At 34.8% G+C, this 24,978-nt stretch overlaps 8 protein-coding genes across 11 annotated transcripts; 4 read left to right on the top strand and 4 right to left on the bottom strand.

The window, feature by feature from the left end:
- Positions 1-231: 231 nt before the first annotated feature.
- LOC6566969 (NPC intracellular cholesterol transporter 1) lies at positions 232-6,805 on the top strand. The gene is given in 13 exon segments (XM_032739671.2): positions 232-302; positions 1,132-1,240; positions 1,376-1,546; positions 1,605-1,761; positions 1,833-1,906; positions 2,778-2,996; positions 3,057-3,249; positions 3,308-3,627; positions 3,710-4,000; positions 4,064-5,453; positions 5,521-5,732; positions 5,734-6,391; positions 6,461-6,805. Coding segments are annotated over 12 exon segments (3,852 nt in total). The 5' UTR covers positions 232-302; positions 1,132-1,156; the 3' UTR covers positions 6,544-6,805.
- A 240-nt stretch (positions 6,806-7,045) lies between these two features.
- On the bottom strand, positions 7,046-12,172 carry LOC6566968 (kinesin-like protein KIF21A). Of its 2 annotated transcripts, XM_032739672.2 has the most exons (12): positions 12,130-12,172; positions 11,497-11,571; positions 11,161-11,299; positions 10,693-11,102; positions 10,007-10,577; positions 9,598-9,946; positions 9,391-9,534; positions 9,138-9,329; positions 8,877-9,079; positions 7,830-8,803; positions 7,256-7,340; positions 7,046-7,195 (listed from the first exon to the last, which is right to left on the bottom strand). In XM_032739672.2, exons 2-12 carry the CDS (start codon positions 11,550-11,552, stop codon positions 7,172-7,174), a joined length of 3,147 nt encoding a protein of 1,048 aa, XP_032595563.1. In that variant the 5' UTR covers positions 11,553-11,571; positions 12,130-12,172; the 3' UTR covers positions 7,046-7,171. The 2 variants fall into 2 exon arrangements, with proteins under 2 accessions (XP_032595563.1, XP_032595564.1); XM_032739673.2 differs by lacking the exons at positions 7,046-7,195; positions 7,256-7,340; positions 12,130-12,172 and adding an exon at positions 7,378-7,511.
- Positions 12,173-12,529: 357 nt separating this feature from the next.
- On the top strand, positions 12,530-13,469 carry LOC6566875 (BLOC-1-related complex subunit 8 homolog). Its single transcript, XM_032739323.1, has 3 exons — positions 12,530-12,712; positions 12,809-12,879; positions 12,949-13,469. The coding sequence occupies exons 1-3, from the start codon at positions 12,673-12,675 to the stop codon at positions 13,378-13,380; spliced, it is 543 nt and encodes a 180-aa protein (XP_032595214.1). The 5' UTR covers positions 12,530-12,672; the 3' UTR covers positions 13,381-13,469.
- Positions 13,470-13,747: 278 nt separating this feature from the next.
- Positions 13,748-16,876, top strand: LOC6566874 (prolyl endopeptidase). Of its 3 annotated transcripts, none has more exons than XM_032739667.1 (10): positions 13,748-13,832; positions 13,918-14,272; positions 14,389-14,659; positions 14,728-14,870; positions 14,946-15,105; positions 15,173-15,292; positions 15,354-15,434; positions 15,494-15,885; positions 15,970-16,242; positions 16,307-16,876. In XM_032739667.1, the coding sequence occupies exons 1-10, from the start codon at positions 13,763-13,765 to the stop codon at positions 16,704-16,706; spliced, it is 2,265 nt and encodes a 754-aa protein (XP_032595558.1). In that variant the 5' UTR covers positions 13,748-13,762; the 3' UTR covers positions 16,707-16,876. The 3 variants fall into 3 exon arrangements, with proteins under 3 accessions (XP_032595558.1, XP_032595557.1, XP_001992919.2); XM_032739666.1 differs by having other exon boundaries at positions 13,762-13,838; XM_001992883.2 differs by having other exon boundaries at positions 13,775-13,828.
- Positions 16,877-17,157: 281 nt separating this feature from the next.
- Positions 17,158-19,542, bottom strand: LOC6566873 (ubiquitin-40S ribosomal protein S27a). The gene is made up of 3 exons (XM_001992882.3): positions 19,487-19,542; positions 17,579-17,918; positions 17,158-17,383 (listed from the first exon to the last, which is right to left on the bottom strand). The coding sequence occupies exons 2-3, from the start codon at positions 17,897-17,899 to the stop codon at positions 17,234-17,236; spliced, it is 471 nt and encodes a 156-aa protein (XP_001992918.1). The 5' UTR covers positions 17,900-17,918; positions 19,487-19,542; the 3' UTR covers positions 17,158-17,233.
- LOC6566872 (ribosome biogenesis protein NSA2 homolog) lies at positions 18,029-19,540 on the bottom strand. The gene is made up of 2 exons (XM_001992881.2): positions 19,487-19,540; positions 18,029-18,897 (listed from the first exon to the last, which is right to left on the bottom strand). Exon 2 carries the CDS (start codon positions 18,868-18,870, stop codon positions 18,091-18,093), a length of 780 nt encoding a protein of 259 aa, XP_001992917.1. The 5' UTR covers positions 18,871-18,897; positions 19,487-19,540; the 3' UTR covers positions 18,029-18,090.
- A 1,042-nt stretch (positions 19,543-20,584) lies between the features above and the next one.
- On the bottom strand, positions 20,585-21,695 carry LOC6566871 (myotrophin). Its single transcript, XM_001992880.3, has 4 exons — positions 21,528-21,695; positions 21,364-21,474; positions 20,900-20,983; positions 20,585-20,842 (listed from the first exon to the last, which is right to left on the bottom strand). The coding sequence occupies exons 1-4, from the start codon at positions 21,609-21,611 to the stop codon at positions 20,750-20,752; spliced, it is 372 nt and encodes a 123-aa protein (XP_001992916.1). The 5' UTR covers positions 21,612-21,695; the 3' UTR covers positions 20,585-20,749.
- A 461-nt stretch (positions 21,696-22,156) lies between these two features.
- Positions 22,157-24,971, top strand: LOC6566870 (leucine-rich repeat transmembrane neuronal protein 3). Its single transcript, XM_001992879.2, has 6 exons — positions 22,157-22,358; positions 22,823-23,362; positions 23,432-23,619; positions 23,675-23,769; positions 23,836-23,945; positions 24,047-24,971. The coding sequence occupies exons 1-6, from the start codon at positions 22,245-22,247 to the stop codon at positions 24,467-24,469; spliced, it is 1,470 nt and encodes a 489-aa protein (XP_001992915.2). The 5' UTR covers positions 22,157-22,244; the 3' UTR covers positions 24,470-24,971.
- The last annotated feature ends 7 nt before the right edge of the window (positions 24,972-24,978 follow it).

The following is a 24,978-nucleotide window of genomic DNA, read 5'->3' as shown; positions in this document are numbered from 1 at the left end:
AATATATATTAAAATAATAGATTGACAAGTTGCAAACAAAGAGCTTAGGAAGAGTATTTATATATTCCTAGGTTCAAATGTTATCGAATGCGTCTTGGTAACTCGATACGTAAAAATACTTACTTATTTACGAATGACGAATGTATTGTTCACCCCTAGCAAAAATTTTATTGCAGTAAAATTAAGAAGACAGAAAGTCTTTGAAGACGTTGATTCAATACCATTAGGTGCCTCGTTTTAATACTACAAGTGTGCACAGATTCGTAGTATGAACAATAAATTGTGTTTAATTAATTGTGTTGGTAGGTGTCATGTATTTAATTTATGTTTATGTTTGTAGATGTGCATGTATACAAAAACACATCATAATAAGATGAGTGTAATAACAACAATAATAACGAACATAGGCTACACATTCATATATATATAGTATACAGATCTTTGTTTAAAATGATAACGTTCCACAGCTCCAAATATGTATGTGAACTATGAATGTATGTGTGTGTGTGTAACGCTTTAAGTCAACTACGACACATTAAATATTTATATATATATATATGTCCGTTTATTTATTAGCCTCTATCCAATTTATATACAAATTAATGTACATATTTCCTGCTCAAATCTGCAAGTTATTTACAAGTTTAAAATAAATACGAATGTACGAATTAACAGTTGTATTCGAAAAGAGGACATAGATATATGTACATATTATTCCAATCACGCTCTGCATATATGTTAAATCGGAATATGCGGAGTAGAGACAAAAGAAAAGGAGCAATGACACAACCACAGGACTTTACGGCTATGAAGGGGAAAGGGGGAAGAACTGAAGAAAACATTTAAATGTGACTAATCCGATTTGAAAATAGGCAATTCGAAGCTAGACACACGTCAGTAAACATCAAAACAAAGTTCATAGAAAACGATTAAAAACACAACTAATAAAAACTATATGGTTCTCATTTTCCCATATTTCCCCTTTTAGAAGCATTTAAACTTAGACCCACATATGTACATATACGATGTATAAGTTGCTTAATTTAATTGTGGATGTGCATGCGTGCATTTGTACATAGCTAAATTGATCAGTTAACTTCTAGCCTTTACTCTCTATTATGCCCTTGCCAGCTAAGACGTTATAATCGACTGCATAATGATTGTACTACACGGTACCTCAACTGGCGTTAAATTCTTCATATTTGGCATAATTGTCTCCTTATTTGGAGCATCAAAGCAGGTGAGCTTTAATATAAATATGAGAAGAAAAAAAAAACCGCTTTGGTGAATGACTAATGAAAGCAATAATTCACTTTCCATCGATCAATAATTGGAATCATTTAATTAATGATTTACCGTTTACCGGTTTTTCCAGGATTGCATCTGGTATGGAGTTTGTAATCAAGATGCTTTTTTACGCAACCAATATTGTTCCTACAATGGCACAGCAAAGCCAATGCCCGAAGAGGGTCTCAAATTGTTAGCGGAAAGATGCAGTTCCTTGCTTGAAGGCGAACAGAAGAACTTTTGCTGTGACGTTGACCAGGTAAGACGGATTGTAAAACTAAAACTATTCGCATACAATAAATATTAATATTTCCTAGATAAAACTATTAAATAACAACATAAAACTTGCTGCTAATATTCTCGAGCGTTGTCCATCGTGTTTCATAAACTTGTCCCGACATATTTGCCAGTTGACTTGCTCTCCGAATCAAACTAAGTTCATGAAAGTTGTTGCTACCGAAAATAATAAAAATGGTAATTTCATAAATTCGAGTACATACTATTCTCATGATATGTATATATATTATGTATGTTTTTATTTCTAGGTACCTATATAACTTCTATTGACATACACATAACAGAGGAGTATATCAACCAGACTTATAAGTCATGTTCTCAGGTGAGTTATATATACTGTATTGCGATTTCTCTTATCAAGGTGCTAAATTTAACACAACAAATGAAAACAATGCCTTTGTTCTCGTATATATGGAAAAATATCAGCCCGCTCATTTTACGAAATCTGGATACACCCATTTGAACGTATATATATTATAAAAAGTTTTAGAAACTGCAGTTGATGTGGATTATTGCTTCCAAAACATATTCAAAATTCCTAAATGGGCATATGGTCTTTGTAATTGAGGCAAACAAATTGTTTACTTTTAATTTGTCCAAATTTAATGCCCCTGGCATATGGCAGTGTATATCAAATACCTTAGGAGACTATAAAGTACATATTTGATTATATTGCAGGCAATGTGCTTAATATTAAAAATTACAAAAACAAAATGGAATTCAGTGAAAAACTGGGTACACTCTTGCATATCATTAAATAATGTTTGTAGTTCAAATGCCAAGTCCATTTGGCTGCAAATTGTAGTAAATTGGTGTGAATGGGCGAATTCCTACTGTAATAATTAATTCAATCGAATTGCGCATGATGCCAATGAATTGATTGTGTGATTTTATTCAATTTGAGTTCGAAGCAAGATTTGACAAAACGCTTGTTTTGGATGCTGATCAGCATCCAGATGACGAACTGGACAATACAGAAACGAGTAGGGGTCAACAATGTCAAAATAATTGTTATAAATAACAAGATCATCCCAATCAAATGCAATAATCACGACGAATTGTCATCTAACAACAACAAATTCTCTATTCGGTTGTTTGCTAAAATATAAAACTTTAATAATTATCATTTCGCGTTAAAAAGACATTTTCACATTGCAGATTTATTACAAGTTGTAAATGTTTATTATTTGCAGGTGTCTGTGCCGCAAACCGGTAAATTGGCATTAGATCTGATGTGCGGGGCCTATCCAGCATCACGATGCAGTGCGACAAAATGGTTTACATTCATGGGCGATTCATCTAGTCCATTTGTTCCCTTTCAAATCACATATATGCAACATGCCACAAACGCAACAGAGAACGGATTTACTCCACTTAATCCACCAATTACCCCTTGCCAACAGGCAGTAAATGTGAGCATTTAATGCATACACTTTTTAAACACATAATTAATTGTTGATCTTCTCTTTTAGAGTAAACTTCCAGCGTGCTCGTGTACAGATTGTGATTTGTCATGCCCTCTAGCTCCAGATGAACCAATAATACCCGATCCTCTTAAAATTGCTGGATTCGATGCATTCACAGTTATTATGACAGTCGTATTTTCGGTTGGCGTAATTGTCTTTCTTATGGGATCGTTCCTATTTACAAAAGACTCAATAAATGGTTAGCAATCGAATTTTCAGAAGTAAAATGTATAACTAACTATTTACTTCTCTTTTAGATGCAGACTTTCACATTGAAAATGATGGAGTGACAGATGATTCGATGTATAGACAGGAGCCAAGATATTTTGAAAAGCTTGGTGCGCGTACAGAGTTTTTTTTGGAAAACCTATTCACCAGATGGGGCACATTTTTTGCAAGTCATCCATGGATGACTTTACTTGCAGGCGCAACCATTGTTGTTGTTTTGGGATATGGCGTAACCTATGTACAGATTACTACAGATCCAGTTGAACTTTGGGCATCGCCTACCTCAAAATCTAGAACGGAAAGAGAATTCTTTGATTCCAAATTTGAACCCTTCTTTAGAATCGAACAGGTAAGTTTAAAACAAAACTCTCATCTGCAATCTGTGCCCAAAGATATAATTAATCAGGAAAAAACTTTTTTATTATGCTTAGGTTATAATCAAAGCGGTAAACTTGCCAAACATTGTACATAAAACTTCGAACGGGCCAATTACATTCGGGCCCGTATTTGACAAGAATTTCCTAGCCGAAACTTTGAATCTGCAGGAGCAAATCCAAAATATCAACGCAAACGGAACGTTTTTAAAAAACATATGCTATGCACCCCTGAAGGATGACAACACAGATGTTGCAACTTCTGATTGTGTTGTCCAAACAATTTGGGGCTATTTTCAAGACGACATAGAACGACTTGATGACAATAGTGAAGACAATGGATTTAATGTACGTATAAAAAGACCCGAATGTTCTTTTTTGACAGAAATCATTTTGTATTTTTATATTTAGGTTACCTACTTAGATGATTTGTACGACTGCATCAGTAATCCATATTTGTGTTTAGCTAACTACGGCGGACCTGTAGATCCAGCTGTTGCCTTAGGCGGATTTCTAAAGCCGGGTGAACAACTTTCGGCCAGTACACAATATCAGCAAGCAGATGCTTTGATTCTCACATTTTTGGTTAAAAATCATCATGATAAAAAGGATCTAAAGCGTGCACTAGAATGGGAGAAGAGCTTTGTTGAGTTTATGGTTAGCTATATAAAGAATAATAAGAGTGATTCAATGGATATAGCGTTCACATCGGAGAGGTCAATTGAAGATGAATTGAATAGGGAATCACAGTCGGATGTCTTAACGATTCTAGTTTCATACATTATTATGTTTATATACATAGCGATATCCTTAGGACATGTACAAGAGCTTAAACGATCACTAATTGATAGTAAAATCACATTGGGCATTGGCGGTGTTATTATAGTCTTGGCCTCTGTGGTCTCTTCGGTGGGTCTGTTCGGATATATTGGCCTACCTGCCACATTAATCATTGTCGAGGTAATACCGTTTTTGGTACTGGCAGTGGGTGTCGATAATATCTTCATTCTAGTGCAGACTTATCAAAGGGATCAGCGTAGAACCGATGAGACAACCGAACAGCAGGTGGGTCGCGTTCTCGGACATGTTGGCCCAAGTATGCTATTGACATCGGTGAGTGAAAGTTGTTGTTTCTTCCTCGGTGGCTTATCCGATATGCCGGCGGTGAAAGCATTTGCTTTGTATGCAGGCGTCGCTTTACTAATCGATTTTATATTACAAATCACATGCTTTGTCGGATTGTTCACTTTGGACACAAAACGTAGGGACGAGAATCGTTTAGATATCTGTTGCTTTATCAAATGTAAAAAGTCCGATGTTGTGCACAATAGTGAGGGACTGCTGTATAAGTTTTTTAAGAGCGTCTATGTGCCATTTTTGATGAAGAAGGTTGTCAGAGCAATTGTTATGATCATATTCTTTGGTTTACTTTGTGCTAGCATTGCTTCTGTGCCCAAAATTGATATTGGACTTGACCAAGAGTTGGCAATGCCTGAGGATAGTTTTGTTTTGCATTATTTCAAATCGCTGAACAAACATCTCAATATTGGGCCCCCAATGTATTTTGTTCTCAAGGGCGATATCAATTATGCAAATAGTACTAATCAGAATTTGGTTTGCTCGGGCCAATATTGCAATGATGACAGCGTGTTAACACAAATTTACATGGCGAGCCGACGATCAAACATTTCATATATTGCACGCCCAGCTTCAAGTTGGGTCGACGATTACTTTGATTGGGCCGCTTCGTCTGATTGTTGCAAATACAATCCGAAGAATGGCAGCTTCTGTCCACATCAAGGTAAGTTACTTATTGCGTTCCCTTTGTTATAAACTCACTCAATCTGTTATCTGTTGTTTCATTGTAGATTATTCATGTTCGAACTGCAAAATCCCGAAAAACGATTTGAAACGGCCAGATGAACATGAGTTTGGAAAATATCTACCGGGTTTCCTGCATGATAATCCAGATGAGTTATGTGCCAAAGCAGGTCATGCTGCCTATAGCGGAGCAGTGCGGTATTCCTATGACAAAAATGAAACACTCAGTGTGGACGCTTCATATTTTATGGCTTATCATTTCAATACTAAAGACATCGAAGGACTATTACTTAGCTTTAGAATCAGCCCGAAAGATATCAGCTAACATAACGCAAATGTTGCAAACCAATCTAATCATAAACGGACTACCAATGGACTCAGCTTTACAGGTCGAAGTTTTTCCGTATTCAGTATTTTATGTTTTCTATGAACAATATTTAACGATGTGGTCAGATACGTTACAAAGCATGGGAATCTCTATACTTTCCATTTTTATAGTTACATTCATTTTGATGGGCTTTGATATACATTCCGCGCTTGTTGTAGTCATCACTATAACAATGATTGTTGTTAACCTTGGGGGCCTTATGTATTATTGGAATATATCACTCAATGCTGTGTCATTGGTCAATCTTGTTATGGCTGTTGGAATCTCGGTAGAGTTTTGTTCGCATCTAGTGCATAGTTTTTCCGTCTCAAAAGAGTTGAATCAAATAGATAGAGCTACAGATAGTTTAACAAAAATGGGTAGCTCAATATTTTCAGGTATAACTCTTACAAAGTTTGCCGGAATATTAGTTTTAGCTTTTGCTAAAAGTCAAATTTTCCAAGTATTTTATTTCCGTATGTACCTCGGAATTGTAGTTATCGGAGCAACACATGGCTTAATCTTTTTGCCAGTTCTGCTTAGCTATATTGGTAAGTTCATTTTATAATATTACTTCCAAGTAGAACTTAACTTTAAATATTTATCTCATTTATTTCCAGGTGCACCGCCAAATAGTGCAAGGCTAGAATCGCAAAGCCATGAAAACGCTGAACAGGAAACTTCGTTATCGGGGGCTAGATAATTTTTCATTTATATATTAAGCATATTGTACAATGTCAGAAACGAAATCAAAGAAATCTCGAATGACACAAAATTGTCAACTGTTAAAACATTCTATTTATGTCCTAAAATTGTATTATTATATTATTTTTGTTGTTCAATCTTGGCGAAGTATTCTATACTATTTTCTTTTTTTTAGATGTTTATGTACAACACTATTGAATTGTTTAGTTAATTTCTTTAGAAAACATTATGTGTATGTAAACTGGCTAAGGTGTGATAAATTTTAATCAATATTTTATGTACATATGTAAGTATACACCGCTAATAAAAGATGTAAAAAAAACCCTTTATTTATTTATGCTTTAAGCGAATGAGCGGTTGGGTTAAAGGAGTTAAGTGCTATAATTGTGAATAAACGAAGAGCCCGCATTCCCCACATTCCCCAAAAAGAAACACAAAGCTTTTTAACAATTTTGTTATTTTATTATACAAGGTGGTAATCGCTTAATTTACATTCCCAGATATATATATATATATATATATATATATAAATACAAATATGTTTCATTAAAATTATATGTATTTCTGTAACATATGAACTTACTTTGAGAATTTTGGAGCTCTTGGCAAACTCGAACTCCGATTGATCATAGTTCATGTGGTTTGAGTGCCTGTGCAAGATTGAAAATTTAAAGTCTTTTATGTGGTAGACAAAAAGATATAATACATACTTGATTCGGAAATCCTGTGTCTCCAAAAAGAAGATCTTGACGTCGAGCTGTACGCCTGCGCACCTTTGGACTCTTGTCGGAAGATCTAGTATTTGAACATAATACAAAAATAATAAATGATAAAAAGTTCTTGATTCCCAATGTATTCGCATATATTTTGGATTATCCATCGATCTTGCATACTGTTTCAAATAATTGGTTGATTGTAGAGTAAGCTTCATTATTACTTAACAGAATCGTGACTTCTTCACAATTTCTTGAATCGTGTAAAAAAATATAGAAAATTCTTTCTGTTTTAAAACGAATATTGTTCGACTAGTTGAAAATATAGTGTGTATAATTTAAGTTTTATCGCTTTACTTGATTTTGTACAAAGTTAGAAATAAAAAACTATTTAATATTAAACTCACCTTACAAAGCCATGCAAGTAAAGCAATAATCAGAAATTAGACACAAAATTCAAAATACGTTAATATTTTTTAAATTGGAGGGCATGAAAATTTCATTTTTAATCAAAAACATTGCTCTCTGTCTTGGTATAGGGATATAAAATTAAATAAAAACAAGTTCTTACGTTTCATTGGTTGGATTGGGCGATGATCCTCGACTTTTGGCCACATCGTCTTCGGCAAAAGAAGTGTATTCGAGTGCTTCTCCACGCGGTATATCATAAGTTCCGTTGCTGTTCAAAGATTTTTGCGAAAAGGTGCGGCTTAAGTGACTTAAGTTTAACTTGTCATCAAGATTCATCGATTCAAATAAGTCAGCAATTTTCAAATTTTTGTTGTTTAACAGGCAATATTGAAATAATTGTTGCTGTGTGACACTTTCGCGTTGAGCCTCTTTGAGTAATGCTTCATGTTCTTGCAAACGACTCTCAATCATGGAGGAATTGCACGTCATATAAATATTATTGTCTGTTAATTTTTGAAGCAAGTATTTTGCCTCGTCAATTGTGCTAATATTGTCTAAGATGCCCTGCATTTTGTATGCATCAGTGCTTGCCGGATCTTTTACATCCTCGAATTCCATAATAGCTTTTTGGACATGTTCAATATTCTCTTGTACATAACCAATGTTGGTTTTTAAATTATCTTCTTCGTTTGAGTATTCGGATCCCTTTTCAATATGCTGGGGATCTTGAATTAACTCCAACTCACGACACAGATCTTCCCTCTCTTTAACGTGGCGTTCTAACTCTGTTTCCAACTGAGTAATGAACTGTTTGTTTCTCGCTGCGTGCAATATAGTACGAGATAAGGTCTCCCAGCGATGATGTAGGGAACGTGTCTGTTCAATTTTTGATTGTGACTGTCGAAGTGTTTTCGGACCAGAATTTCGACTACGTTGGCTCTTGCGTAGTGCGGAAACTTCCTCAGATTTCCTTTTCAAAATTTGCTCTTTTGCATTCATTTTAGCCTGTAAGGACAAAACTGCATTCTTTTGCCGTCTCTGCTCTTTACGCAATTGCGCAATTTCTCGAGTCTTCCTTGAATTTTCCTCTTTGTGTCGGCTGGTCTGTTCGGATATCTTCTTCATCAGCTTTACCTAAAATATTAGAGACATTTATTTAAATTATTTAAGGAAAATTCTATAATAATTACAGAACATTGACAATTACCTTACTGCACTTCAATTCACTAAGTTCCATACGCAAGCTATGTAATTTTATTTCCTGGGTCTTAATCTCTTTTTGTTGGCGAATATGTTCGCGTTGAGACTGCTGTAATCTTTTTAGTTCACGATTCATCTCATTCAGTTTACGTTCGTATTCTATTTTCACTGATTTTGAGTTGTCTTTTGGTTGATTTGACACAGCAGAAGCTACAAAGAAGATAAATTGATGATCCAACAAATGCGATTGCCAATTGCTTTTACTTACCCATATTTGCTAACATCTCATCCCTCTCTTTTTGAGTGTTAAAAATTTTAGATGTTAGGATAGTTAGTTTTTCTTCATAATGCTGTCGCATAAGTTGTATTCTCTCTTGGGATAACTCCAATTGTTCAATTAATTTAGTTTTTATTTCGATATCTGAATTAATTTCATTTAAATTTTCCTCCATTTCGATTTCTGCAAAACAAAAATTTAAAGCATTAACACATAGATTGATGGTGATCCCAATTTATATTACCATTCGAATCACTATCGCTGTCAGAAGACTCGAGTTCTACTAGCTGACTGCTTTCATTCGATATTCCAGGCAATGAGCGAGACATTAAGAGCTCTCGATCTTTCTCTAAGCCTCTCTTAGCAATGTCTATGAGAAGACTTGGATCTGTAAAGGTACATATAAGTACATATTTGTATATTATTAAATATGGCATGTCAGCAATCTTACCATTATAAGACGGCTTATTACCGCGTGGCGAGTTCGCTGACGAACCCAATTTTTTTAATTGCTGACACATATCTTCCGATTCGATCAGTTTAGCTTGCAATTGTTCAATCTCGCCGATATAATTCCCAACTAAACTGGTGACTTCTGAATCGGAGCGGTTGTCTGTTGACCATTCATGAATTTGTTTTTCAAGCTTAAGCTGCGCATTTCGTTCTGTTAAGATGTTAATAGTCTCTTGCATTGATTTAAGTCGTTGTTGTAAGCGTTTATTATCAGCCGAAAGCATGGAATTTTCATAAAATTGGTCTGAGATTAATGTATTTCCTTGGGAGTCCAATACACGTTTCCCCTGAAAGAGATATTGAATATAAATATCTTTATAGTGGTAACATAAACATTAAATTTATACCTGTTTATATTCCAAAAGCTCCAATTGCAAAGCTGCAATTTCCCTACGCAACAGCGAAATTGTTCGAGAGCTTTGATCTTGGTTAATTTGAACTTTGTTTTTAATGTTGCGGGCTCGATTAGCGTACTTTAAAGTATTTAGTGTTTCCATAAAATCCCGATCACTTGGCGATATGCAAGCAATCATTAAAGTTTGACTGTTGCCACCTAACGAATCTTGAAGGAGACGTGTTAACTTCGAGTCACGGTATGGCACATGCGATACCCTCTTTGACTTATCTCCCAATGCTGATATACAATTTCCAAGGGCCAGAAGGCCACAATTTATGGAGATACCCTCGCGAGCTCGCTCTCCAGTGGCTAATGTACGTTTCAATCGTTCCGAACCAGCCAAATCAACAAAATGGAACTTCGATGTCAGCGTTTCAAAGTCATTATCGGTAAAATCATTTTGTGGCTCGATCAAATGTTGTCTGCGCACAAATAACGTAAATACTGCATGCGATCGAGACGATAGATCATTCATTTTAGTCGAGGCAGTGGTACGAGCTAAAGCGCCTTCCTGTAGCAATCTGCACGCAATAGGATCAATAAATTGGAATATAAATATCAATAAACTCTATTTTTATATACCACTCAGAGCTGTACAGTTTTAATATAAATGATTTTTATCAATTTTATACTCACTTGAGAGCTTCCTGTGATTCGCTTATTGGTTTAATTGTGGCGCCTGCTACAGAAATTTGTCCATTTGCACTTTCGTGTATTTTAAAAGCTGAGTGCTTATTGAATGGATTCAACAGATCGATAATGTCCTCGTTGTATAGCTCAATAAACTGAACAGCCACGCTAAACTGTGATTTTGTGACGGAGACTTCTTCATTTTCTTTCATCTGCATTCTTTCGATACCGGCAAATATATGACGAATCGCCCGGGGTATTATGCCCAGTTGATAATCGCCAGATGCGTTATCAAATCCTGTACCCATTGTGTATGTTTTCCCGGAGCCCGTTTGACCGTATGCAAGTACAGTAGCGTTGTAGCCGCGCAAGGTTCCTTCCACCAACCGCTCCACACATTCGGTATATATATCGCACTACAAAAGAGGATACGCTAAGTGAATTGATTCTGGATATTTATGTTAATATGCTTACCTGATTTGAGTCCACATCGTATACATAATCAAAGGTAAATGCCTTGTCAGATCCAATAACAATATGCTGCTCGCCAGGCGTAACCGTAGTGCAGATTCTACACATGTCAATTATCTCTCGTGAATTTTGAGGACGAATTCTATAGAAACCGAAAATATATTGTCGGGGATCAGTTTCTAATTCAAATGTATGAATCTCTAAGACAACAACCAAATTTTGATAATAGTTAGAGTGCTCTTCATGAAGTTTTCGACTGGCAGAAAATATTTGTTCCTCCTAGGCATGGAGTATTTCCTAGTCCGTCACCTGGCCTCGAACATGACGCATTTCTCTTACCTTACGGCCACTCGAACTAAGCAATCCTTCTCAATAGCATCAAGTTCGGCAGCCATGATGGATGATGATAGCACACTAAAAATAAACATTACAAATATGTTAGTAATTATCAACTTATAAAATATTTCCATTTTGTTTGTGAGCAAAACCTTGATCTCAGAGGCAACAAGATATAGACATGCCAAGTTTGGTGTATACATATGTACCACATATCCATATATTTAACCTTATAGCCTTCATGTGTGAATTGTAGTATTATTCGATTAAGTCATCTCTGCAAGGGTGCGCAGTTAATTCGAATATTTGTGAAATTATAAATAATTTAAAACTCGTTCCTATTCAAGAATTTTCGTCTCGAGCATTTTAGCATGTCAACGAATTTGAGCGTATTTTGTTGTAGGCATATGCTTGAGATCCGATTAAATGGATATAACCACTTCCAACATGTACTCATATTCATATATTTATATACATATATATGTGTGTTGTATATATATACAAATGAGAGTTGCATACAAGCGTATACAACCTGATTAATAATATTTGACACCTGCTGCTTCAATATGCATACTAAGCCAAACTTCAAATTTTACATATATATATTCAATTGTATATTATGTGAATGTGACTTACCAATCAAGAAAAGTATATGACTTCGCAGTTTTAATGTTCACATATGTATTAACACCAACTTTTCAGACATTTATGAATTTATACACGCTTAGATATATGTGTAAACATTTAACAGCTGATAGCAGCTGATGTCATTAGCGATGAGATAATTAGAAATTTTCCCCAAGCTGCGTTTGAATTAATCGAATGAATGTGAAATTTATTGGATTGGTGGCCAACATTACAATATAAATTGTTGTATTCGCTTTATATTTTAAGTAAAAGTTATCCACACATTGATGTCACTTTAAATTTAAAACAATTACAAGAAGCAGTCACACGAAAAATGTATCGAAACAATGACACTGTACGATAGTAATGTTTCGATACTTTCAAATCGATGTTTTAAAGTAAACAAATCAATAATAGACTGCGACATATAAATAGTGGACAATAAAATTATTCTGCAGTCTTAACACATTGCTTATCCGCTTTTTTTTATTGTTGCTTCTCTGTCGGACAGCTTGACCATAGAGAAAGGCAAAAGAAATAGGGACAAACATAATGGCACAAGGAAGTGAACTGAACTTTAAGGGGAAGAAAAGTAATTGTTAAATAAATATGCATATAATGCAGGCATCCGAACGTGTAGATGTAGTTTTATAAATTCATGTTTTTCAAAATGTTTTTGTCGTTTCAGCCTCAGAAAAAATATCTGAAAATATACATATATTCGCCAACGATCCATCTTTAGCCTTTTTTCGAATTCAGGTTTGTTTTAATAATCCAATACAAATACCTGCAAATGGTATATCTAATTGTATGTATTATGCATTCTAGGAACATATTCGTAAGGTACTTCCAGCCATTCTAGAGAAACGAACTGAAGTTCTCAGCTTACAGAGCAGTTTGCAAGGGCATTGCTATGATATGGAATATGGAGTTCAAGCACTGAAGTCTATAGAAAAATCTGAAAATACTTTCCACAACATACAAGAAATGATGAAGACTTCAATTTTTCTGAAACAACAACTAAAGTATGAAGAAAGTCGAAAGAAGACAAAAAAAGAGAGTGTGAAAAACTCGGTGTATAAAAGGTTCTCAGCCCACCTTGCACTAGATCTTCCGGACTTGCCTGACTTTAGTGGAGTTATGCGGGACACAACACAACGAATGGAGACAATGATTGCACCAGGCCAAGGGCGTCCTGACGGTTTAACTTCTCAGTCCAATTCGGTTGAACTTCAGAGATCTCACACTACATTGCATTAAGAAATACTTAAGATATAGCAATTATGTTTTATATATTGTCTCATTTATTGAAGGAGGTCAAAAATAAATGTTAAAATTGCGTAAAATCACGATAACAGAATTATTTATTTTTGTTTATTTGTTTTGGTAGTGCGCGAAATTCGATAACAAGCAAACGGTATTTTATTTATATAAAAAAAGTTATTTATTTATTATGAAGAAAATCACAGAACTAATTAATTATAAATAATAATAAATAAATTTTATTTTTGCTCGTGTAAACGTAGTAATAGAAAACCTGATTAAAGAAAATACTGAATTCGATGACATGCATCGATAATTTTGTCATTTATATTTTATTTATCTAAGCAAAAAGAGCTCCTCTCTGGTCCTAGTTATTACAATGCGATATTTGTTGTCTCATCAACGCCAGTGCAAAATCGTTGTTCGCGCATTATATCTTGGGACGGCAAGTAAATGCAAGTTTGGAGCATATAATTTACAAGTTGCGTATTTTCTAACATTATTTTCACACGGTTTGTGCCTTTTGCTTTATAGATACGTCAATTATTCCGACCGCCGGCATGTCTGATCTCGCTGAAAAATCTGTAAAAGCAATGAAGGAAAAATTTGTATATCCTGTTGCACGCAAGGATCAGACAATTGAGGATGACTTTCATGGGTCGAAGATAAAGGACGTTTACCGTTGGCTCGAGGATCCCGATGCCGCCGAAACTCAGGAATATGTCAATAGCCAAAATAATATAAGCCAGCCATTCCTCGAAAACTGTGAACAGTGGAAAAAAATTAATAGTAAACTAACAAAATTATGGAACTATCCGAAATATGGTTGCCCGATGCAATATGGCAAATATTATTATTTCTTCATGAATACCGGTCTGCAAAATCAAAGGTAATTAAACTAGTCACTCATTGCTCAGCCAATAAACCGCTATCTATATACATATGTATGTATGTATACATATATATATGTACGTGTGTGTAAATGTATGTGGTCTATTATTACAGTGTTATGTATCAGCAAGACTCTTTGCATGGCGAGAGCAAAGTGTTTCTCGACCCAAATGGTCTCTCCGAAGACGGTACAGTTGCCCTCTCCCAGAAATCGTTCTCCGACGATGGCAAGTTTATGGCTTATGGTCTGAGTGAAAGTGGATCGGATTGGATTAAAATTCGGATACGTGATGCTGAAACCGGTAAAGATTTTGATGAAGTGCTTGAAAAGGTGAAATTTTCGGAAATTTCATGGACAAAGGACAATAAGGGATTCTTTTATGGAGTGCGTAGACAATGTGTGACAACAGACTACTAAACTGATTACTAATAATAAAAATATCAATTCAACAGAGATATCCCGACCAAGATGGCAAAACTGATGGCTCGGAGACCAAACAAAATGAACACCAAAAGCTTTACTATCATCTCCTGGGACAAAGTCAGGCAAAGGATGTATTAGTTGTTCAGTTTCCCAAAGAACCGTCGTGGCGCATGTATGATTATATATTTTTCATATTCATATTGTTGAATTTGTAATATAATCGACATTATTTCGTTTCTCTTTTTAGCCAATCTAAGGTATCCGATTGTGGAAAATATTTGATACTGGCTATTGTTAAGGACTGCCGTGACAATATTATATACTATGCCGATTTAAAGCCGGGAGAGGAGATAGTCTCAGAGCTGGATGTTAAAATTATTGTTGATAAATTTGAATCGGATTACGACGTAAGTACATAATTTTTTCAGACGGTCGAATTAGTGATAAACAAATAATTTATTTCGCCTTATGCAGTATGTGACCAATGTTGGCTCAAAAGTGTACTTCCGTACGAATAAAAATGCTCAAAATTATCGTATCATTATAATCGACTTTGAAAATCCAGGCGAGGCAAATTGGGAAACCCTAATACCGGTAAGAAAAATATCTATAGGCATATATCAAATATAATAACTATAATGTTCTCTTATTTAAGGAACATGAAAAAGATGTCTTGGAGTGGGTTAAATGCGTAAATGAAGATAAACTTCTTCTTTGTTATATAAGAGATGTTAAAGTAAGTTGCATTTTATATAGATTATATTAATAACTGACCAAATGAATCGGGTATTTTAGACTATATTGCAAGCAAATTCGTTAGAAACTGGAAAACTGATTCGACAATTTGATTTGGATATTGGCACCATTGTTGGCACGTCTGGGAAAAAGAAATATTCCGAAATTTTCTACAATTTCTCGTCGTTCTTGAACCCCGGCACAATTTATCATTATGACTTTAAGCATCCAGATGAGCCACCAAAAGTGTTTCGGGAAATCAAACTCAATTTGGACGGATTCCGACGTGAAGACTATGCCGTCGAACAAATCTTTTATTCCAGCAAAGATGGTACCAAGGTGCCGATGTTTATAATACGGAAAAACAAAAATGTCCTCGAGCCACGACCCTGTTTGCTATACGGCTATGGCGGATTCAATATTAGCATGCTGCCAACATTCGGAATTACGGGGTGAGTGTTCATATATATACATATATATATATTCATATATACATTTATATTTCTTCGATTTCAATTACATAATTATTTCTACAGTCTAATGTTTGTCGACACTTTTGATGGCGTCCTGGCTTATCCCAATATACGTGGTGGCGGCGAGTACGGCGAGAAATGGCATAATGGCGGACGCTTGCTGAACAAGCAAAACGTCTTCGACGATTTTCAATGTGCTGCCGAATATTTGATTAACAACAAATATACCACAAAAGACCGCTTGGCAATTCAAGGTGGATCCAATGGCGGTCTGCTGGTCGGTGCTTGCATTAATCAACGGCCTGATTTATTTGGAGCAGCTGTTGCTCAAGTTGGGTTAGTTCAAGTTCTACTCAAATGTTTGTTGATTTCAATAATGTTTGTGTGTTTTGTCAAACAGCGTCATGGACATGTTGCGGTTTCATAAATTCACCATCGGTCACGCCTGGTGCTCGGACTATGGCAATCCCTCCGAAAAGGAACATTTTGATAATCTGTACAAGTTTTCGCCGTTGCACAATGTCCACACGCCCCAAAATGAAAATAAAGAATATCCGTCCACGCTGATTCTGACCGCCGATCACGATGACCGCGTCAGTCCTTTGCACTCCTTGAAGTTTGCTGCCGCATTGCAAGAAGCTGTACGCGATTCCAAGCACCAGCAAAATCCGTTGTTGTTGCGCGTCTACAAGAAAGCTGGCCATGGTGCTGGCAAGCCAACATCTAAGCGGATTGAGGAGGCCACCGATATTCTAACATTCATGTATCTGAGCCTTAAAATGGATGCCACTAGTCTATAATCTGTATCCATATGTATATCTACATTTGAATGTTGCTTATTTACAACAGTTTATGAGTTAATTTCATTTATTGTATGCTTCAATGTAAAAACCGTTTAGCACATTCAATAGATGTTGGCATTTATTATGTATAAATCAGAAAAATTCAATAAAAAGCTTACTGAAAAATACAACTCTATATTTACTATTGGTAGTGAGGCTGAACTTTCAAAAGGGTATTACTGTATGACGCTCTTAACCTTGATTTATATATATTTCTGGTCTCACTTTTAATCGTTATCTACCTAACCGCATAATTCGCTGGTAACGATAGCGTCTAAGACAAATCTATATAAAATTCCATTCCTTTCTATGTGGAACGAAGAACAAATTTCTATCTCCCCCAATAGCTCAGTTTTTGTCAAACTACAAAAAATAGCATAAGCTAAACAATGAGAACAATAATTCAGGCTTAAATTGGTTGTTGATTTATTTATTCATTTAAAGACAGGTTGAAATGAACGCCTGATTAAAAAAGCGCCGGCGCACTACTTTTCTTCTGGTTTGCTGAACACAAAAGTCAAGTTACATTTGCCACAGTAATGACGATCTTCGTGGGCAGCCATAAAGACTCCAGCACCACAGTTCTCTCCAGGACACTCACGCCTCAGGCGATGGATCTTTCCATTCTCGTCAACCTGAAATGAATTTTTACAAAAATTAAAAATAGTGACAGAAAAATTTATATATATATATATGAATCTCATATTGAATTGCAAACCAAACTCAACAAGCAAGTCAATAAGCTCAAGACACCAAGACTCAAGAATTCCAAGAACAGATCGAATTAATTGTTCTGTTCTCTAGTTTATTGAAGGATGTGGAGGTAGTACCTTGTAGTATTTCAAGACAGCTAGCTTGACCTTCTTCCTCTTGTGCTTAATTTTCTTGGGGGTCGAGTAGTTCTTCTTCTTGCGCTTCTTGGCACCACCACGAAGGCGGAGCACCAAGTGCAATGTTGACTCTTTCTGAATGTTGTAATCAGAAAGAGTGCGACCATCTTCCAATTGCTTGCCAGCAAAGATTAAACGCTGCTGATCTGGAGGAATTCCTTCTTTGTCCTGGATCTTGGCTTTGACATTTTCGATGGTATCCGACGGTTCGACCTCAAGAGTGATGGTCTTACCCGTGAGGGTTTTAACGAAGATTTGCATCGTACGCAGCCGTGGCCAACTGAAAAATTCCAAGAAAAAACAAATTATCAGTTAATGTCAATCGAGGGAGAATATACAAAGTTCACTCTTAAATCTTAATATCTGAAAGTATTTATAAACAAATTTGTATATTGTTTAATAATTTGTTTTATTGATGCAACTCGGATACAAATTTTACACTTAAAATAGAATTATACAAGTAGTACAGCGTTCACAACTCCATCGTTTTCGGGATTGTTTGTGACCTGTGCGTATTTACCCCAGACAACTTTGCCCGTTTGCGTCACCAAGCCTAACTCGGAGATGTTTACTTCGATCACTGTGCCCTTTGTCATCACACCCAACGATGTGAACATTGGGGAGCTGGGATTCTTTTTAACGCCAATGATTGGCAAGTGGAAAGTTGCTTTTAATTCTGGATGTGTCACATGCGCCTTTTTCATACGCAATGCCATCGGTCGGATGAAGCGTTCGAACTTTGGCGGTTTACGGGTGAAATTTTCGCCAACAAATGTCACTTTTGTCACCATGCGTTTCCAGGCCTTCCTCTTCGTTTTTCCCGTTCGCAGGACTTTGAACACCTCGGCATCAGATTGCGCACGCACCTTGGGTATTGGTACATCCCATTTGCCTGCCTTCTCCTTTCGCTTCTGTTTGATCATATTTGAAAGAACCTTGGCACTCGACTGGATGCCACGATCAAGCAGATAATGCGGCAGGGCTCCATCCTCCACCTTTTCCTCTTGCTTCTTCACCTTCTTCTCTTCGTGAGCTTGAATCTTCTTTTTGATTTGTATCTTTTCATTGCGACGCTCCTTATTAAACAATTTTGCCTTAATACCACGCAATTTGCGCGCTTTGCGTGCCCGATCTTTAGGAAGACGTGCTTCCTTCTTGCGTTTGCGTTCCTCGTAATCGAGTCGCCGACCGTACAATTTACGGTGGCGGTCCATGTACTCATTTTGCGGCATTGTGTTGTTTGACTTTTGTCTGCAGACCTGCAACATTAAATTGATTAGCAAACATTAAATAACAGGGCAATGTATATGTGCGCACTGTGAATTCTCAAAAGTAAATACATGTATGTCCTAATATATTTATATGCCGTTATATGTTCTGCATACATAATAGTTTCTTTTCTGACAATCCACAAGTCACATATTGGCCATACTCCAAACTCACCTTTTATTTTTTCACTTTTTAATTTTTTTCATATGCAAATATGCATTATGCATTTATGATGAACGTACAAATGCATACATCACACATACATAATACTTTCGTTTTTTTTTTGCTTGCAGATTTTCCACACACTCGAAATAGATTAAATACACGCAAACATATAGCAGTCACATGTATGTAGATACGAATACTAGTTCTTCCTGCATATGTATGTACATACATAAATGTGGTGCACACATGCAGCAAAAGGTTGCAAGTTTGCATTTACATCTTATAACTTCTATTTGTAAGTTATAATTGTTGTATTGTAAACTATGTCACATTTGTATTTGTGATTTTCGATTGAAAATATCACAAATATATCAATTAAATGTTAATTAATAAATACGAAAAATATTCACCCACCTTAGTCTGCCAAAAGTACGATAGGAAAGAGCCCAATACACGCGGCGCTCACAGGAAATGGCTTGACGACAATACACGGTTGCACTGCGATTAACTTAAATAACCATCGATATAAATAACTCAAACTAATTGGTCCAGTGGAATGGAACAAAAATTTATAATTTTGTTCTCCTGAAATAGCATACGGGTCAGCGAACTTTAATACAATTTAACCTCGATAATGCGGGATTCTCGCTACCGAACTCGGTTAAGCCCACTTTACAGATCTCAGTTAAGCCCACTTTACAAATAAAAAAGCTACCGATAATGAAAATCTTTAAAAAAAAACAAACGATGTCAAACAGGTCGCGAAATATTTCGCAGCGGAATTTCGACTGCTGGTCAACTAAAATCCGCAAAGCTAAAATACAGAATGTAAACTCACTGTTACCTGCGTGGATTCTGTTCAACGGGGTGAATATAATGAACGTTGACATATTTTGACGGCAGTTATCGGCAACCATAGAAGCGGAAACTGCATCACAATGGAAATGAAAGAAAAATGATTTTTATCTTCTAGAAAAAAGAAGAAGCGTGAAAATTAATCCATTTAATTATTGCCTCTCATCAGGCATCTTTGTTTTTAGGTTCCACAAACGAAATATATGGCGAATTTCGATCGCGACATTTTTGCTCGATCTTTCAATTGGGCTTAATTGAGGTACACATAAAACCCACAGTATTCCGATTAATAGAAGTTCAGGTTAATAGGGATCCAGATTATGAAATCCACAGTTTCCAGGTGTCTGAAACCCCACTGCATGTTAAGTTACAAACACGAATTTTAGCAGGTATTCATGCCAAGCTATCCAATAAAAATCCACTTTAAACTGCTATAACTTTATTAAAACTGAATTGATTTTCAAAAGCATTTAAAATTTGAAACACGATTCTTATCTGGAATTCTTTCCAAAAAAGATCTACTCTTCAACAAAATTTCATGCTTTGGTATCAAGATCAATACTGAATTAAAAATTAGAAACATAATTTGTATCTGGAATTCTCATCCCAAAAAGATCTATTCTGAAACTAAGCTAGTTTTCAAAAAGACATTCTCGGTGATGGTTCGATATCTAGATTATATTTTCATTAGTTGCCTAAGTCTTTTGCGTAATATGGATATTTTGATATATATTGGGTAATATACTTTTTTTTGTATATATTCTTAAATGAGGGGTAATAGTTCATAGGGAATGTACTTTTAAAATTTTATTATAATAATTTTTATACACTTGTAAGCAGTTTCTTTATTTCGTCCTTTTCTGCTACATCAGCATAACTCTGGCCGTCTGGAGTGGTCCCATTTTTGTCTGCACCCTGTGAAATAAAAAGTATGTTATAAATTTCTCTTTAAGTTTTTTTTATTAAGCTCACCTCTTGCAATAGATACTCGACGCATTTTGTGTGTCCTTCCCAGACAGCAGCCAGAAGTGGAGTGATCCCATGTTTGTCTTTTTTCTGTTAAATGTACAAATGCTTATGATTAACAAAAACATAAAAAAACAACGGAACCAGGCAAAGCCGGGTAGTAGCCTCTAGTAATAGAATATGAATCACGCTTATATATATGTTAATTAATTATTTGTACATATTGCATGTTAAGTTTTAGGCATTCCACACGAATGCACACTATAATAATGGAACTTTGCACCTAGATTACCCTCTTCAGTAATTATAATTATCCCAGTGACGGCAAAAATATGTAAACATTTCTTTTCATGTATGATTTTCGGTGTCTGAATATGTATGTATGTATATAGATACATACACCTATAAATCTTTGTACGTATACAGGTAAATACTTTCATAGATATGCAAGATAATGATGACATGCTTACATTTACATCAGCTCCCACCTTAACGAGAAATTTGAGCACATTGAGCTGGCCAAAATCGGCGGCATAATGCATTGGATATCTTCCCTTGATCTCTGTGTTAACTTTTTGAGTCTGCAAATGAAATAAGTTAGACAATGCAATTTTAATTAGGCTGTCTTGCGCACATCATTGCTGAAAGTTGCTTGTACGGCATCAAGTTCTCCATTTTTAATGGTCCAGATTATATTTTCATTGTTTTCTTCACTCATGTTTTATATCTATCAATTTAAATGAATACTTTTTATTTCTAATAAGAAATAAGATGAGAAGATTGTTGATATTGTGTCGATACTGTCGATATATTTAATTGTAGTGCGATAGTTTTCTTAGACTTGGACCAGGTATGATATTACAAAGTATCGATTGCTTACACCGATAACTTATCAAATGCTAGATTAAAAAAAAAAACAATTTAATATTTAAAAAAAAGATAAATTCAATTAATATACATTATTATTATTTTTATTTTATTGTTTAAGATTAAATTGATTGAATTAATTGAGTCTACCAAATTAGACCTTTATTAATTCATAATTTTTTTGAGCATTATGAAATAAAACGAATATTATATTTATGAAGCTCAAAATCTAACAAAGTAGGATTGTAGGTCTTAAAAAATATCTATTGAATGCTGATAGCGTTTCATCGGTCACAATTGATACTGACAATATGATTGTGGTTTTTATGGCCAAAAGCTGATAAGATTAGATAATTGTTGGGAAATATGTTGGCTAAGCCTAAAAATGAAAACTTTAGTTGTTAGTCAGTTAGTATTCAGTGTGAACACGATTGTGCTTAAGAATTGTAGAATTTAGAAATATAAATAGTTAAATAATATTATAATGAAAGGAGTTTTATATACAACTTTCATCGGTATAACGCTCTTTGCTGTATTATTACCCTTGGGCTATGCAGATGAAAATGACGCATCCAAGAACGAAACCAAACATGCACAGGTACAATTTTACGATAATCAAAAACTTATCAGTGCGTTTGTATTATATGTACTTATATGTTTATATATATGCACAATGCTAATATATGTAAGCACTATATTATATACTACAGAAGAGTTCCTGATAGTTAACGCCAAATGTAAATGTATTTGAAATCATATATGTATGTATATATTGAGAATATGCATCCGAAAGTTACATGAATTTTCTGAAAATGCGTCATTAAGTGAACCATGTTGCTGATTCATTAAAAAATTCCACTTAAAAATAACAAATCTACAAAATTATTGACCACGATAAGTGACATGTGTGATAATAATTTCGTGATAAAACTCAATAGTTAAAAGCATATAGTTAAATGATTATTTTATAATGCATTGATAAGTAAATAAATAAATAATCACTATCATTCATAGAATAAAGTATAAAACATAAAATATATAAATTCCTTGCTATTCTTACAGACAAAGGTGGACATATTGAAGAGTGAATTATGCAAAAAGTGTGTTTGCGATGCCGATGTTAAACAAATTGATTGCTCAAATAAACTCACCGAATGGTTTTCGGACACCGAATGGGGAGTCCTACAAAATGGAGATATTGTTTTTGAGATCATCAATATGGAACATAATAATTTAACGGCAATACCTGCATTACCCACATACGATGTGCAGCATTTGTATTTGGGTCATAATCAAATTACATCGATTACGTTGGGAGCTTTTCGAAATTTAACAAAGCTTACCACACTTGATTTATCATATAACCAATTGTCCTCAAAGGCATTGGACCCCGATGTTTTTCAAGGAATATATTCAAAAAATGATTTTGAACCAATGAAAAACCTAAAACAACTAAACTTGGGATATAATCTCTTGCATTCCCTGAACGATGATTTGTTTGAACATCTTCCAAATCTGGAAGAGCTTGTTTTGTGTTCCAATACTTTTCAAATCATCGATAAACTAACGGAAACGGCACTCTCGGGATTGTCTGCATTGAAGGTATGTTATTGACTATTTAAACACTACTAGCAATGCAAAAAATAAAAATCAACAATTTTCTAACTATAGGTTTTGGATATATCATATATGGAGCTGAAAACATTGCCGGAAACAATTTTTCATGGTCCGCGAGATCTGGAAACTCTTATTGTATCGGGAAATTTATTTTTCGAATTGCCCAACGCATTGTCGTACGCAAAGAACTTAAAGCATCTTAACTTAGACGACAATCCCATTAAAAATTTGGAGGGAGCAAAGTATGTGCTGCACAAAACGAAATCTAAAATATAATATAATAACTTTTTGTCTTAGTGTTTTTCCCGCAATGGCTTACTTGCAATATCTGAGCATGTCTTATATGCTTGACCTTCGCAAAATTGGACCCGGTGCACTGAAAGAGCTACAGAGTAAGATTCCAACTTCACTTTTATTAAAGCTGGCGTAACTTTCAATATTTTTATTATATTTTATAGATCTAACAGTCCTAGTTTTGAGCGACAACAAAATGCTAAGTGAAATCGATGAACTTGCTATGGCAAAGAATATTACTGGAGACGTTTTGGATTATCCCCCGCTTGAAAAGGTAATCTAATATATAATGTTTGTTTAATTACAATATAGTTAATCATATAGATATGTATATATATATATATATATATATATATTTTTTTTTTTTTTAAACAGCTATATTTGAATAACTGCAATCTTACGAGAATACCCAGAAGTCTTATTGTCCGCTGGGATAAGTTGAGCACGTTAGATTTTCGCTTTAACCCATGGACGTGCGATAACTCCAATGAATACCTGATAAAGCACTTGATTCAAAGAGTGAATAACACCACCCCAATTTTGGCATCGAATGTTCGATGTGCTCTGCCAAAGGAGATGAAAGGTGTCGAACTTTTGACGCTGGCAAAAGCTGACTTGGCAAATGCTTCACCTGGTGGCAGTCTCGCCTGGATTTTCATTATAGTTTGCGCTCTTCTTGCAGTACCCTTGGGCGTGGCTGGATTTGTTCTATATAAACGTGGAGGTTGTCGCAGGCATAAGAGGACTGATGCAGCCTTATACAGTCGAGCCAGTTTTAACGAGGATTTCCATATATAATTCAGTCATTCAACGTACGTTAAATGCACATGTATATAAAAAAAATTATTTAATTTACAATTTCAAATGTAATAATAATGTAATAATGTAAAAAGAAAATAAAAATATATTTAGTATAAGAATTTTATTTTATTTTTTTTTGTATTTTTAATAAACTTTATTTTTGGTTTTATTTTTTCAATATCTTTATACTTTTAAAAAGTAATTTTATATTTTGTTCGTACATTAACAAGCACATACACACCATAACATACTATTATGAGTTCAAGTTATTATATCGAGAGATTTCACAAATAAAGTAGTGTCTAATTATGTATGTAGATACAAAAATATGTTGACAGAACGATTGAAGATTATTGACTAACTTAATTTGCAAAATAAATACATATTGTATGTAAGGTAATAGCTTTACAGGTCTTTTTAGTTACATTTGATTTTTGTTTGTTTACTACTTGACTACCAATAAAATCAACAACGATGTCTATGCACTTGATAAACTCTGATAAATG

This window comes from Drosophila grimshawi, unplaced genomic scaffold (genome assembly GCF_018153295.1).
Source record: "Drosophila grimshawi isolate 15287-2541.00 unplaced genomic scaffold, ASM1815329v1 contig_1377, whole genome shotgun sequence".
Lineage (NCBI taxonomy): Eukaryota > Metazoa > Arthropoda > Insecta > Diptera > Drosophilidae > Drosophila > Drosophila grimshawi.
This window is presented reverse-complemented; position numbering and strand designations above follow the sequence as displayed.